This window comes from Oratosquilla oratoria, chromosome 11 (assembly GCF_046742065.1).
Source record: "Oratosquilla oratoria isolate Oo_2021 chromosome 11, ASM4674206v1, whole genome shotgun sequence".
Lineage (NCBI taxonomy): Eukaryota > Metazoa > Arthropoda > Malacostraca > Stomatopoda > Squillidae > Oratosquilla > Oratosquilla oratoria.
Genome location: NC_134787.1, coordinates 50,649,809 through 50,664,808, shown reverse-complemented (window position 1 = coordinate 50,664,808; position 15,000 = coordinate 50,649,809). Strand labels below are relative to the sequence as shown.

Below are 15,000 nucleotides of genomic sequence, written 5' to 3'. Positions count from 1 at the left end.
GCTTGGAGCCGACCTCATGGCGGCGTTAGGCGAAGGCGCGAGGGCAGGCGGCGACAACAACAACACCAACAACAGCAGCGGCGGCGGCGGCGGCAGCAACAGGACCGTCATGGCGGCGGCGGCGGCGGTGGCGGCTGCGGTGGGAGGGAACGCTCACGAAGGAGATGGGAGCGTGGTCGTCGGTAGCGGCGGTTCGGGTATTGGTAGTGGTGGTGGTGGTAGCGGTGGTGGTGGAAGCGGAGGTGGTAGTGGAGGCGGTAGCGTGAGTGGTAGTTCTCGGGTTCCGGGGAACGGTCGCCGGAAGTGGAAGTTCGGATGTGCGTACTGCCCTAAGTCCTTCCCGACGCGGTGGGGGCTGGAGCGCCACACGAGGACCCACACGGGAGAGAAGCCGTACTCGTGCCACATCTGCCAGAAGGACTTCAACGAACAGAGTAACTACCAGCGCCACGTCCGTAGACACTACATCAACCCGTGACACCGCCCACGTCCTCCCTCGCAGCCACCTCCCCCGCCACCAGCAGCAGCACCGCCGCCGCCGCCGCCACCGCCACCGCCGCCGCAGCAGCAGCACCCGCCGCTTCTCCACGCGCCCCTCTTGGCCCTCTGGTAGGACGAGGCTTGTCGCGAGGGCCTGTGGGCGGGCGGGCGGAGTGAACATGCGGACGGGCGTGCATGTGGGCCTTAGGGCTCAGGTAGGCTGCAACAACATCTCCGACGCCTCCCTCAGGTCACGAAGAGTTGGGAAGGGGGCAACGAGAGAGTGAAGATGCCCGCGGTGAATGGTAGGAGGAAGAAGAGAAGGAAGAGGAGGAGGAGGAGGAGGAACAGCTCTACCGCCAGCAGCAGCAGCAGCAGAAGCAAGGCCTTGTCGATCAGGAGGGAGACCATAATGAAGAGCCTTGCGAAGATTAAATTCGTTATACCGGAGTGTCGTGTTTCATCCCAGTTGGGAAATTACATATAGTTGTGTGTGTGTGTGTGTGTGTGTGTGTGTGTGTGTGTGTGTGTGTGTGTGTGTGTGTGTGTGTGTGTGTGTGTTTCGTGGGTAAGTTCAGTAAGTGCTCAGGACTCGAACCTACACTGGAGCTGTGCATGGTTCACACCATAGTCCACTGCGCCATGGAGCGACGGCCTGTAGTGTCTGTGTCTGTGTCTGTGTCTGTCTGTCTGTGTGATTGCCATGGTGAGCACCAGTGTGTCGCTGGAGATAGCAGAAGAGGAGATGAGGAATAAGAAGAGGAAGAGGAAAAGGAAGAGTTCACACATCAGCACCGAGAGGATATTGGGTCTTGGGAAGAAGCCTTCGGCCGGGGCGGGATGGGGGTGGGCTCTTGTCTGGAAAGGGTTGTCTGTCAATAAGGAATATTTTAGTGGGACTAGGCTTAGTGAAGGGATAGGTGAACAGTTAGTGGTGGAAGGAATGGTGAACTCGTTCAAGGGTACAAGGAAGCGAGGGAAGAGTATAGATAGGGACAGAAGTAAGGGAGGGCGCAAAGGTACAATTTTAGGAGGAGGAGGGAGAGAGGGAGGAGGGGCATGGACTAATTAAGGAAGGAGAAAAGAACAAAAAGACAGATAAACCTAAGTTTAAGGGTAGTGACTGAGGAGGAGGAGGAGGGGGACAAATGAAGGGCTGGTCGTGTGTGTGTGTGTGTGTGTGTGTGTGTGTGTGTGTGTGTGTGTGTGTGTGTGTGTGTGTGTGTGTGAGTGGGTGAGAGAGGGAGAGGGAGCCGATATCATGGCTTGTCCTAGAAATGATTGGTGGAAAGACATTTGGTGGACTAAGGTTTTGTAGAGTGCAATGTTAGAAAATGGAAGGTGTGTGTGTCTTTGAGGAGGAAGGGAAGGTATTGTAATTGTAGCTCTGCCGGTGGAACGAGGGCAGGTAACTATTACACTCTAAACGAGGCGAAGATGTTCTCTACATTTCTTTTTTATAAAATGAATTCGAAAAAAAAATCAGGATTAAGAAAAAATACTTATATAGTGAAGAAACTCTTCGCTTCATTTAGGGAGTGTAGGACCAGAACTTCATTGGATGGAGGTTCTTTATATTAATAGAATTATTCAGTTTGTCGTAATCAGTACAATGTGCAATGAAAAGTCAATATACAAAGTCTGTTCAAGTGTAGGGAGGCGGGGCTTTTGAGTGACGTCAAGTCGCTCTGTTCAAGTCCCAAATCCGAGAATGTCGACTCTAAGGAGTGCGTGACGTCATGTCGACTCCAACGACATGTTCAGCAAACGTAGACAGATTTTGTGTACTTAGACTTGATGTAGAACCTCTTGAGAAGTTAGAACTTCGTAAATCAGGGATTGCAAGTGCATTTGAAAACCAAGGGAGCTGTTGATGGTGGCTGTGACGTAGTTGCTGTGGCGAGGCTCGCCTGGGACTGGTTGAAATAAGTGAGACTTTGAGGTTCAGGTGTTCCTTTGGAAATAGCCGTTAAGGATTCAAGATATAGAGATGTTAAAATATATTGGTGAAAGAATGTGTTGAATGTCATGATCGTGTGTGGGAGAAGAGGTTTTATCATATACATATTAAGAATTTTTTTTATCTAGAGAAGAGATTTTATTGTGTGCGACCATTGTTGGTGAGCCGTTTTGAAATGTGTCGTGCAACAGACTTTGTTATGTATTGTTGTCATATCAGATCTTCTACGTCGAGCAGGAATAAGTATAAATGGCCCAAAGGGAAAACTGGATAAAATGTTGATAAATAATGTGGAAAGTTGTCTAGATAAGGGCACATGGGTAAGAAAGTTGTAGATGTTGAAAATGCCTTGTAGGTAAGAGGAGTTTGGGAAGGGAGCTGTTCTTATTGGTAAGACTTGCCATATCAAAAAAGAGGGCTTTGAACTGTGTCCGGACTTCAAAAGAGATGCCCGAAAAGGACTGTACTTTGTGCAGTAAAGGGGATATTGATAGGCGAATATTATGACTTGTTAGGAGTGATAAATGGTAACCTAAGGAAGATTTGAGACTATATTTGAAGAAATATAGCTTCTGTTAGTCGGGGGAGATACGTTGTTAGACGACAGGTCTCCTTTAAGAGTCCACAAGTGGACGGTGTAAGCCAAAGTCTAAATAAGAACAGGTCAGTTCACTTTGCAAAGTAAACGAACTATATGACGTGATAAGGCGTTTCGCGTCGTGACGTCATGTCGTTAGTTTTCTTTCCGAAGTGAGCTGTTTGTAGACCGTGGTCAAAGCAAAGCGCCAGACCAAAAAAGGTTAAGACGTATGAACACACGCACACACACGCGCACACACACACACACACACACACACACACACACACACACACACACACACACACAAAACGATTGGTAAATTTTCAGGAAACCAGGAAATGAGATAATTGTAGACCAAACGTTTTCAGGGCAAGAAAACAGCACTAAAAATTGACAAGATGATATAAAAAGGCCACAATAAAGACTATTCTAGGGAACTCTGCCAAGAACTTCTAGAATGTAGGAATTTTATATCAATATAGTATTTAAAAAATGCCAGTACAATTAGGAACCTCGTTTTAGGAAAACAAATATTCGGGTAATAAAGGAGATTTTGTTATCAGCACTCCATGTAAATGGATTTGGTTTGGTCAAATATGTAAAAATATAAAGACGAGGTTAAATCGGCATAAGAACAAGGTCGGATATCTATTGGTGTTTTTGTGCATGTCAGAGATTTCAAGTATGATAAAGACAAATACAATGCTTGGAGATTAATAAACTGTATTTCTGTATTAGACAGGAATATTATTATGTCAGGTTATTAGTAAGACAATTTTATAATAAGTTTCGATTTTTGTGCTTTCTAAATTTCATTATCATGATAGATTTCGGTTGAAGAGGTCTTTGGCCTACTTGGGTTCCTACCATGTCAAATTTTGCCCTGAAGATGTCTTAATAGACGAAAACGTTTGGTCTTTAGTTAATTTCTTAGTGGTTTTCTGTGGGTGCGCGTACACACACACGCACACACACACACACACACACACACACACACACACACACACACACATACATACACACCCATGCCCAACCACCCACACACACACACACACACACACACACACACACACACACACACACACACACACACACACACACACACACACGACTTGATGGCGCAGTGGTTAGAGTTCCCGGCCGCCACTATGGCGGTCCGGGTTCGAATCCCTCCCAGGGCTGAAATAATTTCAGTATCGCTCTCATGGGCGGGGAGATTGTGTGTGTGTGTGTGTGTGTGTGTGTGTGTGTGTGTGGTCGCAGCATTACCCATTGGTCGGTCATATATGAGCTCAGCTCTTCCGGGAGGGAAATAGCTGTCGATCACGAGTCCAACACGTGATCCAAGACCATGGTGGTGAAACACACACACACACACACACACACACACACACACACACACACACACACACACACACCCGGTGGCGGATTGGTAAGGCACTGGCCTCACAAGCCGGAGAACCGGGATTCGATTCCCCGGCCGGGCGGAGACAAGTTGGGTTTGTCTCCTTTCACGTGTAGCCCCTGTTCACCTAGCAGCGAGTAGGTACGGGACGTTAGTCAAGGAGTTGTGACCTTGCATTCCCGATGTGTGGAGTGTGAGTGGTCTCAGACCTACCCAGAGATCTGCTAATAATGAGCTCTGAGCTCACTGCCGTAGGGTAGTGTCTGGCTGTCTCGAAAAGAGGCTGCAGCAGATCCGAGGTGAATACACACACACACACACACACACACACACACACACACACACACACACACACACACACACACACACACACACACACACACATATATACATGTGCACCTACACCTCTTCCCATGATCTAAGAGGACGGGTTTTAGATGTGACGAGGGAAACGTAATCATCCCGATCTTAGGAGTGTCATGGAAGGAGAAAAGGGTCATGATGGACGGGGGGGGGGTGAGGACAGGCTTTCCTTGCAAGGGGGAGTACGGTGCCCTGTGGGGGAACGGAATAGTGCCTTGTTAGTAGGGAATAATAAAGAGAATAGCCCTCCCCCCCACACTTGGGGGAGGGTGCAGGGTCACGCGCCGAAAAAAAATAAAAAAAGAGAAAGGTTCTGTCTGGGCTCTTGGCTCAAGAGGACAGCGCCAATCCCGGTTTAGATTTCTCACGATTGGTTTTGTCACAGTATTTTATGTTGCCGGATATATAAATATATATATATATATTTTTATTCTGTAATCAGTAGTCAATGTCCTCGGCGCCAGGGTTCTGTAGTTAATCAGCTCAAGGGGGGTGGGAAAGGGCCACTTTCGGAGAGAGCCAAGTAACAGGAGGATGGGAAGAAAGGAGTTTTATCTTTGTAAAGGAACGTTCGATTTGTGATAGAGGAAACGGGCCAGAGCGGGAAGGTGAGGTCTGTTCCTTTTTAACTCCCATCTATACCGTTTGGCACTTTTTTATTATTATTATTATTGTTATTATTATTATTATTATTCCCCCCCGGCGGTCACCATTTTGTCTTCGACCCCTGAGATCGATGGTGTAACCAGGCGACATTTAGAATAGGGGGGGGGGGGAGTGCCACGCGGTATGGATGGAGTCAGTCGTGAGAGGCTATAAAACCGAGGGGTTGACAGGAAGATGAATAGAATAGTCTGGTATGAAACCAGGATAAAAGTAACTGTGCCACTCGGCACGAAAAGGGGTGGGGGAACGTGTCCATCCGTCCCTGAGGGGAAGGGAGAGGGAGGGGGGGGGGAAGCACGGGTGAAGGATGTGGGTAGTTGGTATTAGCATTTAGAATTGGAATCCTTGCTTGTGATCGATAGGGTGGGGGTAGCGCCGAGGTGAATGGGAGGTGTACAAGATATACCTGGAGGAGGGAGAGCAACCGAAGGGGCTCGGACCTCCTGACGGTTTTGTCGTTGTTGTTATATCTACTTCTTCCCTGGAACTGTCCAGGGCAGCTGTATGGAAGGGGCAAGTTTGAAGAGGACTGGAAGCTGTTCCGGGGGTAATTGCACTTCTCTTGGATTTCAAGAAGATCAGCTTTTGGGTAGTACAGGTCAAAGTGAAAATAAGAACCGGTCGGTTCGTTTTAGAAAAACTCCCAATGTTCTTATAACGTCATATCGTCAGGTGTAACTGGGAAGCTCTTTTTTTTATATCTTCTGTTGGGAAAGGTCTAGAGCAGTGGTTCTTAACCCCTGGGTCGCGACCCAAATTTGGGTCGCCAAGCCATTTTATTGGGTCGCTAAGGGTTTGCAGAAAATAATTATTTTCCCACTACAAATATATTATAATTATATACTGTAATAATTAAAATACATGATGCCTAGTTTTAGGATTCTAAGCAGACCATGATTAAATAAAAACTCCAAAGCAGAAAATTTATTTGAAGTGTTTTGAAATTTCAATGTATATCTATGTAGGCTTGGGTCGCGATGCTTGATTTGTGCAAAATTTTGGGTCGCTGCCAAGAAAGGTTAAAAACCACTGGTCTAGAGCGAAAGGTATCGAAGTGTATGGGATTATAGTAAAGGTAGAAGATTTTTGAGGTGGAAAAGAAAAATAGATGCGAGACAGGGGATTTGGGGGGCAGGAAAAGACGCGTAAAGATCCGGACTCACCCTATAGGGAAGGGCGAGGGTCGAATCTGTATATAGGCTGTGGACTTATCAGTAATAATTTCCCTGTGTTGCAACCACGGAGAGAGAATACGGTGTACAAAACGGCGACGCGTGTGTGCATGTGTGTGTGTGTGTGTTTGTGTGTGTGTCTCCCAGAAATGGTGTTGAAGGTTAACATTAATGTCTGCAAATGTTGTGCCTTGTTTATAAGGTGCGTGGCGACTGCACTGCCAGGACTTGGGGAGGATGGCCGGGAGGCGGGAGTGGAAGAAAGCGAGGGCTCCCTCAGGAGCCTGGTGTCGAGGGCCGGCGCCCCCAACGATCCCTTCCCTCCCTCCCTCCTCCCACCTATACCTCTCGAAGGAAGTCCTAGCTTTACAAAGAGACTATTCTGGGTATTACTCTGTCGCCCGCATAATGTGTCGATCGTTGAGGGAAAAGGCCCTGGTGGGGTTCAGATCGAAGTCAGGCGGAGAGTTCTCAGAGGGTGGGTTGGGGGGGGAGGTCATCTCTGGACCCTTTTTGGTCCGCGTTAGGCTTCTCTTGGCTCCCTCTTGTAGGCCCGTAGGCTTGCAGGGCTTTGCACATTGTTAGCGCTTTGGAATAGGGCGGCGGAGGGGTAGGGTGGGGGTGGGGGGCTATTCTAGAAAAAGAAAATTGCAATTTGTTTACTTTGTTTCTTTAGCTGACTTTGGGCTGAGCTGGCCTCGTCTTCAGCACAGATGCACGCGATTTAGCTTATGGAAACTCAGGGTAGATACCCTGAGGGTATTTGTGTGTGGTGTGTGTGTGCGTGCGTGCGCGTGTGTATATGGAAACTAGAGTACACTGTATCTAGTGATAATACTGCCACTGCAATTTTGTTTTTTGTCCTTTTCCTTTGGGTTAACGGTTTCGGCATCGTTGAGAATGTACATCCTCGGGTGTTTGTTCCCAGGAGGTGAGTAGGGCGGGAGAAGGGTGTGGGAGGGTCATTTTATCGAGTTGTTCATGCACTACAATGAAGCCCCAGCCTAAAGCTTAGCTAATTTGAAACGAAGATTTTTAGGGGGGGGGGATTGGGAGGGATGGGGGGGGGGGCCTAGCGTCCTGACGTTGTGCATCGGCGCTGTGATATTGGAGAAAGCGCTGCTTTCGCCACAATGCGTTGATTCTTAGAGAATTTATCTGTTGTCCTGTTGTCCAGACGACCATATTGTGACGTCATATCGCTTTGTAGATCCGCGTCAACGATTGAGCGCGGGCGTCGCCTTCCTAGCCTCAGAATATTATTTACGGTACATATATATATATGTATAAACATGATTATATGAATATAAATTAATTGAATTGTGTAATTAGGTTGAAATAAAGTTGATGAAGATATGAGAGACTGCAAACGGCTGTTTTTGTGTTTTGATCCCCTCTTTTGTTTTCTGCCACTTCCAGCCCTTCCCCTCCGTCACCCATGTCTTCAATCTTCACACACCTACTACTCGCCCCCCCCCCCCACCCTCCCACTCGCTCCAGATGACGGTATGCGCAAGTTCCTTTCAGCCTAGGTTGGCTCTTGACCTTGGTAATTAAGGGCAGGTATGGCATGCCCCCTATTCGCCCTGGACGGCGTCGATATCATGCAGTGCGATTATGTGTGTGTGTGTGTGTGTGTGTGAATCACATTTGTAAAGTGCTGGTTCAGGAGGCGCTCCTCTCCAACCCCTCCCACCCCCTCCTAAGAGCGGCTGTGATCCTGACGCCAGGCTCGTGTTTCAGGGCGGCGTGCTGGCGGCGTCGGCTGTGCGAAGGCTGGGACGTCCGCACCTGTGTCCCTTCTGCGCCAAGGTGTTCCCCTTCAAGTCGATACTTAGAAATCACTTGCGCATCCACACAGGGGAGAAACCGTACACTTGCCGTGTCTGCGGCAGAAGTTTTAATCACTGCAGCAACTACTACAAACACGAGCGAGTCTGCGCAGCAAGGCTCTCTGAAGACGGAGGCCCAGGAGGAGGAGGAGGAGGAGGAGGTGGTGGTGGTGGTGGTGGAGGTGGAGGAGGAGGAACCGGGCGGCCCTTGCCTACTGCCGGAGGCGGCAACCCGGAACCCAGCACCGCTTTCCGGAACAGAGGGGAAGACCTCGAGGACCACCTCGCCTCTTCCACCTCCGACTTGGCATTGCCGTCACTGCCTCCTGCGGCACCGGCAGTCGGCCTTGACTAAGTAAGAGAGTCTAGGAGCTCGTGAGGCCCTTGGGCTAGGGGCCTCTCTCTCTCTCGAGGTCAACATTGAGTCGGCAGTCGCATCGCAGCCCGACACAGCTGTGCAGACACTTGGGTAGATGTGAAACTTGAGGGCTATAGCCGTCGTCCTCAATAGGTGGCCCTTAAGGGATAAGGGACGAGTCTTCCTGAGTGGAGGGTGACGTGGGAAGCTGTTCCGTCTCACCAAAGGACGTGTTGGTTGCGTGTGTGACCGCCCCCACACCTTCCCCCCCTCCCCCACCCCGTCTCTTCTTCCTTGTTCATGACGTCATGTCGCTTGGCGGGAAACGGGACGCCAAGGAGGTGCTTGGTGAGGCCGTCAAGGAGAACCTCGAAGCACGACCTCCGAACTGAAACTCGGCGTCTGAAGAAGATCTGGTCGACGAGTCGAGGAGGACCAGTTACTGTCCCGTTCATTGGCTGGCCGATGTGTTCCTGCAAACCAATCACATGCCGGGATGTCGATGACGTCACACCTTAGGTGTACCCCTAGCAGATTGCAGATAGTTGTGGTTGTGTTTATATAAAAAATGTGATGTATACGAAGTAGGTGAGGAGAGAAAGGTCGATATTGGGCATTTCGGTCGTAGCTTTATTAAAATAATATGGACACAACGAGATGGGGTAGATACCCCTCCTGCGATAATATAATTATTGGCTGTAGACTGACTTAAGTTGGATAGTCTGAATGTTGCCTGAAGTAGCACAAAGGAATGTATCAACTGCGTAGAAGTATAGGAAATATATTTATATATTAAATACCAAACACCTTAATGGATTCCTGTTTTTTTTATCTCGATTTTTGTACCGAAACGAAGTGGGGAGGCCTATTTTAGCTAGTAGTGGTAGCAGTAGTAGTAGTAGTCATCGTCGTCGTCGTCATCGTCGCCGTCGTCATTGAGGTCAATAAAGGTGGTTTTTCATTGCTTTATGATGTCCTGTTCGTACATGTAATTTTTGTTCCTTATCTAACCTCCTCGTCTTTCATCTCCCTTCTTCCTTTCTCCCCTCCTCTCCTTCACATCTTATCTTCCTTCTGTACCCTCCTCCTCTTCCTCAATTTACTGGTTTTTCATCTCGTAATGTTTCATCCATTTCCTGTAACTATATCCCTTTTCTTTTCTACGATCTACTTTCCGTATCTACCACCCTCGCGTTACCCTTTCTACTTCCCCACCCTCCCCCAGAAGTTTCCTTTCCCATGTGATTCGTACGGTACCTCCTGTGCGTGATGGAAGCGCTGGTAATTCATCGTTGACGTAATTCTAATACATCTCCTATTCTCCGTTCATCGTTTCTCACGTCTTTCCGTTTTATATATACACCTTTCCCATCTCATCATTTCCCGCGTCAGTCCATGCTTTCCTCCTCAACCGCGTTCTCCACCACCACCACCACCATCTTTTCCTTCTCCTTCGTCATCCCCTTCTAACTCCCCGTTTTCATTCCTTCTAAACCTCTCCTCCTCCTCCTCCTCCCTTTCCTCTTTGACATTTGCTTCCCATTTCTTTGCATTACATGTATTCCTGGGCTTTTTTGTCTTGATTTATTCGTTATAGGTTCATCTTGCGTACCTGTTATTTTATTATTATTATTATTGTTATAAATTATTATTAGTATTACTATTATTATGATAATGTATCCCTTCACTTAGTGTAAAGGACAGCTGAGCCTCCAGGTGTACGCAATTTACTATCACCCTTTGTTCCTTATTTATTATCCTATTCATGGTATCGAGCATCATTGCGATCTTCCTGTAGAAGTGGACCGTTGTTTCGATCTGTGGGCGCTGTAGAGGTTCTGCCTCAGGCGCCAGAAAAGCTTCATCCTTTTGCAGAGGGCATTCCTCTCTGATCTCACTCGGCGTGACGTTCGACATGTGTGTCGCGTGTCATAGCGAGACACAACGGACAGAGGAAGCATATCCACTTGGTACACGGTTGTTGGCGTAGGTGTTTCTCCTTCCCCGTTGTGACAAGATTTACTTTGGTGTCGCACTGTTTTTGTATGCCTTAAAGCTGGTATCCAGAACGATCTATGTGAAGCCTAAGAAATAGCATTTCAACCCTTTCGCTGGGATGGTTGGGTGGGTGGTGGGGTTAACCTAACGAATAGAGTTGTCTGGGGCGGTTAGAATAAATCTTAAACTTGTAAAATGCATCGAAATGATTAATCGAGGTATGCTTGAGGTTAAAGTCATTGAAGGCAGCGAAAGGGTTTAGGATTTGTAACCGTATCCGTAGAGCAAATAAGGTTCATTATCGTACGTTGCTCTTGGAACCCGAAATTTCGTTTACTCATCTCGAGAAGATCTCAAAGAAAACGGTGACAGACAGACTGGGTGTCGTTCTGATCGAAACACTGAGCTTGTGAGCGATCTACTATGGGAATCTACAGTGTAGAGCACAATCCATGTACGCTTTGATAAACTAATCATAACGCTTCGGGCACAATCGTTTGATTTAGTGATACATTTCCTACGCATTAGCGCAGCGTAGGAATAAGATAAACACAGACATAGCATAACCAATTAGTTCTAGACACTATGTGTAAACACTGCACAGATATGAAACAAGACGAAGTGTGACGTAGTAGTAATTTAATTTAATACACTACGTTTTGACACTGAGGAATTAGGAAAAGATAAACACAGTATGTAGCAAAGTCGTTTTATTTCGTAATATGCCCACTGCGCAGTTGTTAATTGTAGAAAGTGTTTAGTCATATGCGATAATTTTAACGTTATCGACTCTGCGTGGCGTGATAATAGGAAGTCGTCTGTGATTTTTTTCTCTCGATTTTTCGGGGGCACAAATCGTGTGGTAAGAAGGTAACTGACTAGACAACACACACACACACACACACACACACACACACACACACACACACAAATGTGCACATACATTCTTACACCTACACACGTTTATGATCTTGCTTAAGCGTGCATATGTACACACATCTAATACACATAGTCACACGACACACAACAGGCTAGGGCACGCGCGTACTCACGCTCACGAACATTCACACACATATGGTTGTATGTTTGATCAGAGGGTGATAGAACAATAAGGAGAAACAGTTTTGCAATATTCATTATATATATATATATATATATATATATATATATATATATATATATATATATATATATATATAATATATATATATGTGTGTGTGTGTGTGTGTGGATATATATAATTATGAATATATATATATATATATATATATATATATATATATATATATATATCACGTGTATTATACATACTACCCAGTCACTACAGTATTCAACAGCTAAGAAGCTAGACGTCTTTCATATGGGAACAAGCAAACATACTGTAGTTCCCAGTTACAAAAATAGCAAGAAGGATCCTATTAGTTGTAGACCAGTGTTGTTCGCGTGTTTAGTATCGTGGACACTTAAGAAGAAGTCGAGGGTGGAATGTGTGATCTATCAAGGAGGAGTCGATATCATATTGGTATCTTGGATTCATCAGAAATTGAGGTGTTGACAGTTATAGAGGTTTGTGTGTACAGACGCCTCAGGAAAACGGTTGGTGAATTGACTGTGAGAAATCGTTTGCTAAAGTACCACGCAAGAAGATGCATGGAGGAATTTAAGAGGGCGGTTTTGGATGCGAGGTGATGGTGCAGATTGAGACGATGCGGAGTTGTTGAAAGAAAACGGGAACTCGTTCCGAAATGATGGGAACCGCACAAGAGTCGGTACTGGCGCTAGTCACGTGTTCGGCTTCCTCGCCGTCGGTGAGGTCGGGTGTAAGTGAGGATTAGCCTTGTGGTAGCTACAATAAATTGATGGTTACTTGGTAATAAGGGTATGTTAGGTTAATCGAGATGGGGTTAATTGTGCTGAAGGGCGTCGAAATGCAGGTAATGGGTATTAATTAGGAAAGGTGTCAGTGAGCTTGGGTGATCTGACCATAAGATGTTCTAGAATTGTGACACACAAGGGAAAAATCTACCAATACTTTGCAATTGGATGTAGTTCAACTAAATACCTAAATCAGAAAATTAGAAGTGGATTTAGCAACAATTTTAGTGTACGAAGAGCCAAAGATTCACACAACGAATTGAGAGAAAAGGACTTTGAAAAGCGTAGAAGAAAAACTAGAATTCACAGCGCCTAGGAAAATCGACTTAAAGACCAAGTAAGCAAGAGAAGACCGTATGTGTAGTGTTCAATCGAAAAAAAAAGAAATATTCACGAAATTATTTGAAACTCGGAGATTCAATTATAAAGGGAGCTTCATGTGTACTTGGATACGAAGAGACATTGGAGAAAAAAACAAAAAAAAACGAAACAAAATTAAAAGGGACCAAGATGATGTGTCTGCCATATAAAAATAATTTCCAAAGAAAGTTGTTCTTCGGGAATAAGTTTGTGCAGAGGTTGAACGACTGGACACATTTTAAATTTGAAATTTTTTAACGGTAATAAATAGTCCAAGCGTTCGTTTTCAGAAAAATAGATGGAATGAACGCACTAGACAAGCATGCTACTTGCTTTTGCTATTTCGTTTGAGTAGAAACAATTTCGATTACAATATTCTAGTCTTGCATAAGAACATCTCAACAATGTGTCTAACATTCGTATAGGTCTCATGGTACGTCATTCAGCTTCTCACTATATAACGCAAAAGCAATTTGACATTTGGATATTTGAAAAAAAATCGTAACCGAAGTCGTTGCTACTCAAACGAAGTACAAAAGCAAGTAGCATGCTAGCGAGAAATACCTAGTGTGCTGCTAACATACAAACAAGGAAACAAAGCAATTTCCAACGACACAACGACCTGATAAATACGCACAAGTATACACAGAAAAAATAAGTGCACGCAGGAAAACACACACACACACACACACACATACACACACACACACACACACGGCCCGGTGGCGGATTGGTAAAGCACTGGCCTCACAAGCCGGAGAACCGGGGTTCGATTCCCCGGCCGGGCGGAGACAAGTTGGGTTTGTCTCCTTTCACGTGTAGCCCCTGTTCACCTAGCAGCGAGTAGGTACGGGACGTTAGTCAAGGAGTTGTGACCTTGCATTCCCGGTGTGTGGAGTGTGAGTGGTCTCAGACCTACCCAGAGATCTGCTAATAATGAGCTCTGAGCTCACTGCCGTAGGGTGGTGTCTGGCTGTCTCGAAAAGAGGCTGCAGCAGATCCGAGGTGAATACACACACACACATACACGAACGCACATATATCCAGCAGGATACCCTCACGGCGACGCGACATCCTGTAGTCGTGATTAGCATATTTTTTTTTTTCCTTTCCTGTTTCTGTTTTTGGGCATTTGAGGGGTGGAACCAACCCCAGCAGAAGGAGATCAAGTAACGTAAGTCATCATCGTTGACACAGAATCAAGACAGAAACGCATATTGTGATGAATATTGAGTGATCATTGGTCGCTGGTTCCGTGACGTCATGTCGACGAAGCGGAAATGCGACCGTTTGGAAACACGAGACTAAGTGAGATGAACGTTGGGGGCGAGGAGGAGGAGGAGGAAAAGGTGCTTTCGAATTGATGTGATGTTACCGCAAGTACTTGGCAAGGCTGTGCATGACGATACTTTTCATGAATAAACGTGATACAAATATTTTTTGTTGATTTCTGCCCAATTAATATAGCAAAGTTGGCCATCCCAGGGAGTCGGATTCTGTTCTGATGAATATATATATATATATATATATATATATATATATATATATAGAAATATATGTATATATAAATATGTATATATGTATATATATATATATATATATATATATATATAGATATATGTATAGAAATATATATAAATATATATATATATATATATATATATATTGCACTTGAATGAGTGCGTTCGTGCTTGTGTGTGTCTATTTCCTATATTTTTCCCCTTTTTCCAATATTCAGATCGAGAGATCAAGTTTGTTAAAGACTTGGATAAACATGATTGAAAATACAAAGTAAAAAGAAAAAAATCAAAGCTTAAATGGCAATGAAGACATGCATAAAGTAAAAGAATTTCAAGTAATATTTTCAAAGTTGATTCAAATTTCGAAAAACGAGGTACCAAGGTTAAAGCCTGTGACTAAAATAATAATAATGATGATAATAGTAATAATG

The 15,000-nt window shown here is 45.5% G+C and overlaps 1 protein-coding gene across 10 annotated transcripts in view; it reads left to right on the top strand.

Moving 5' to 3' along the window:
* The window catches only part of LOC143029817 (uncharacterized), a 123,748-nt gene that overhangs the window by 77,535 nt on the left and 31,213 nt on the right, over positions 1-15,000 (top strand). For 6 of the 10 annotated variants that reach the window (XM_076192859.1, XM_076192856.1, XM_076192858.1 and 3 more), the window contains one exon: positions 1-7,996. This exon is cut by the window's left edge and continues 53 nt beyond it. The exons of 2 other annotated variants lie outside the window; for them this stretch is intronic. In XM_076192859.1, the coding sequence (XP_076048974.1) occupies positions 1-478 (478 nt within the window). In that variant the 3' untranslated portion in view covers positions 479-7,996. Of the gene's footprint in view, positions 7,997-8,369; positions 11,931-15,000 lie in introns of those variants that run through there. 2 more of the 10 variants (XR_012966881.1, XM_076192862.1) reach the window with 2 other exon arrangements.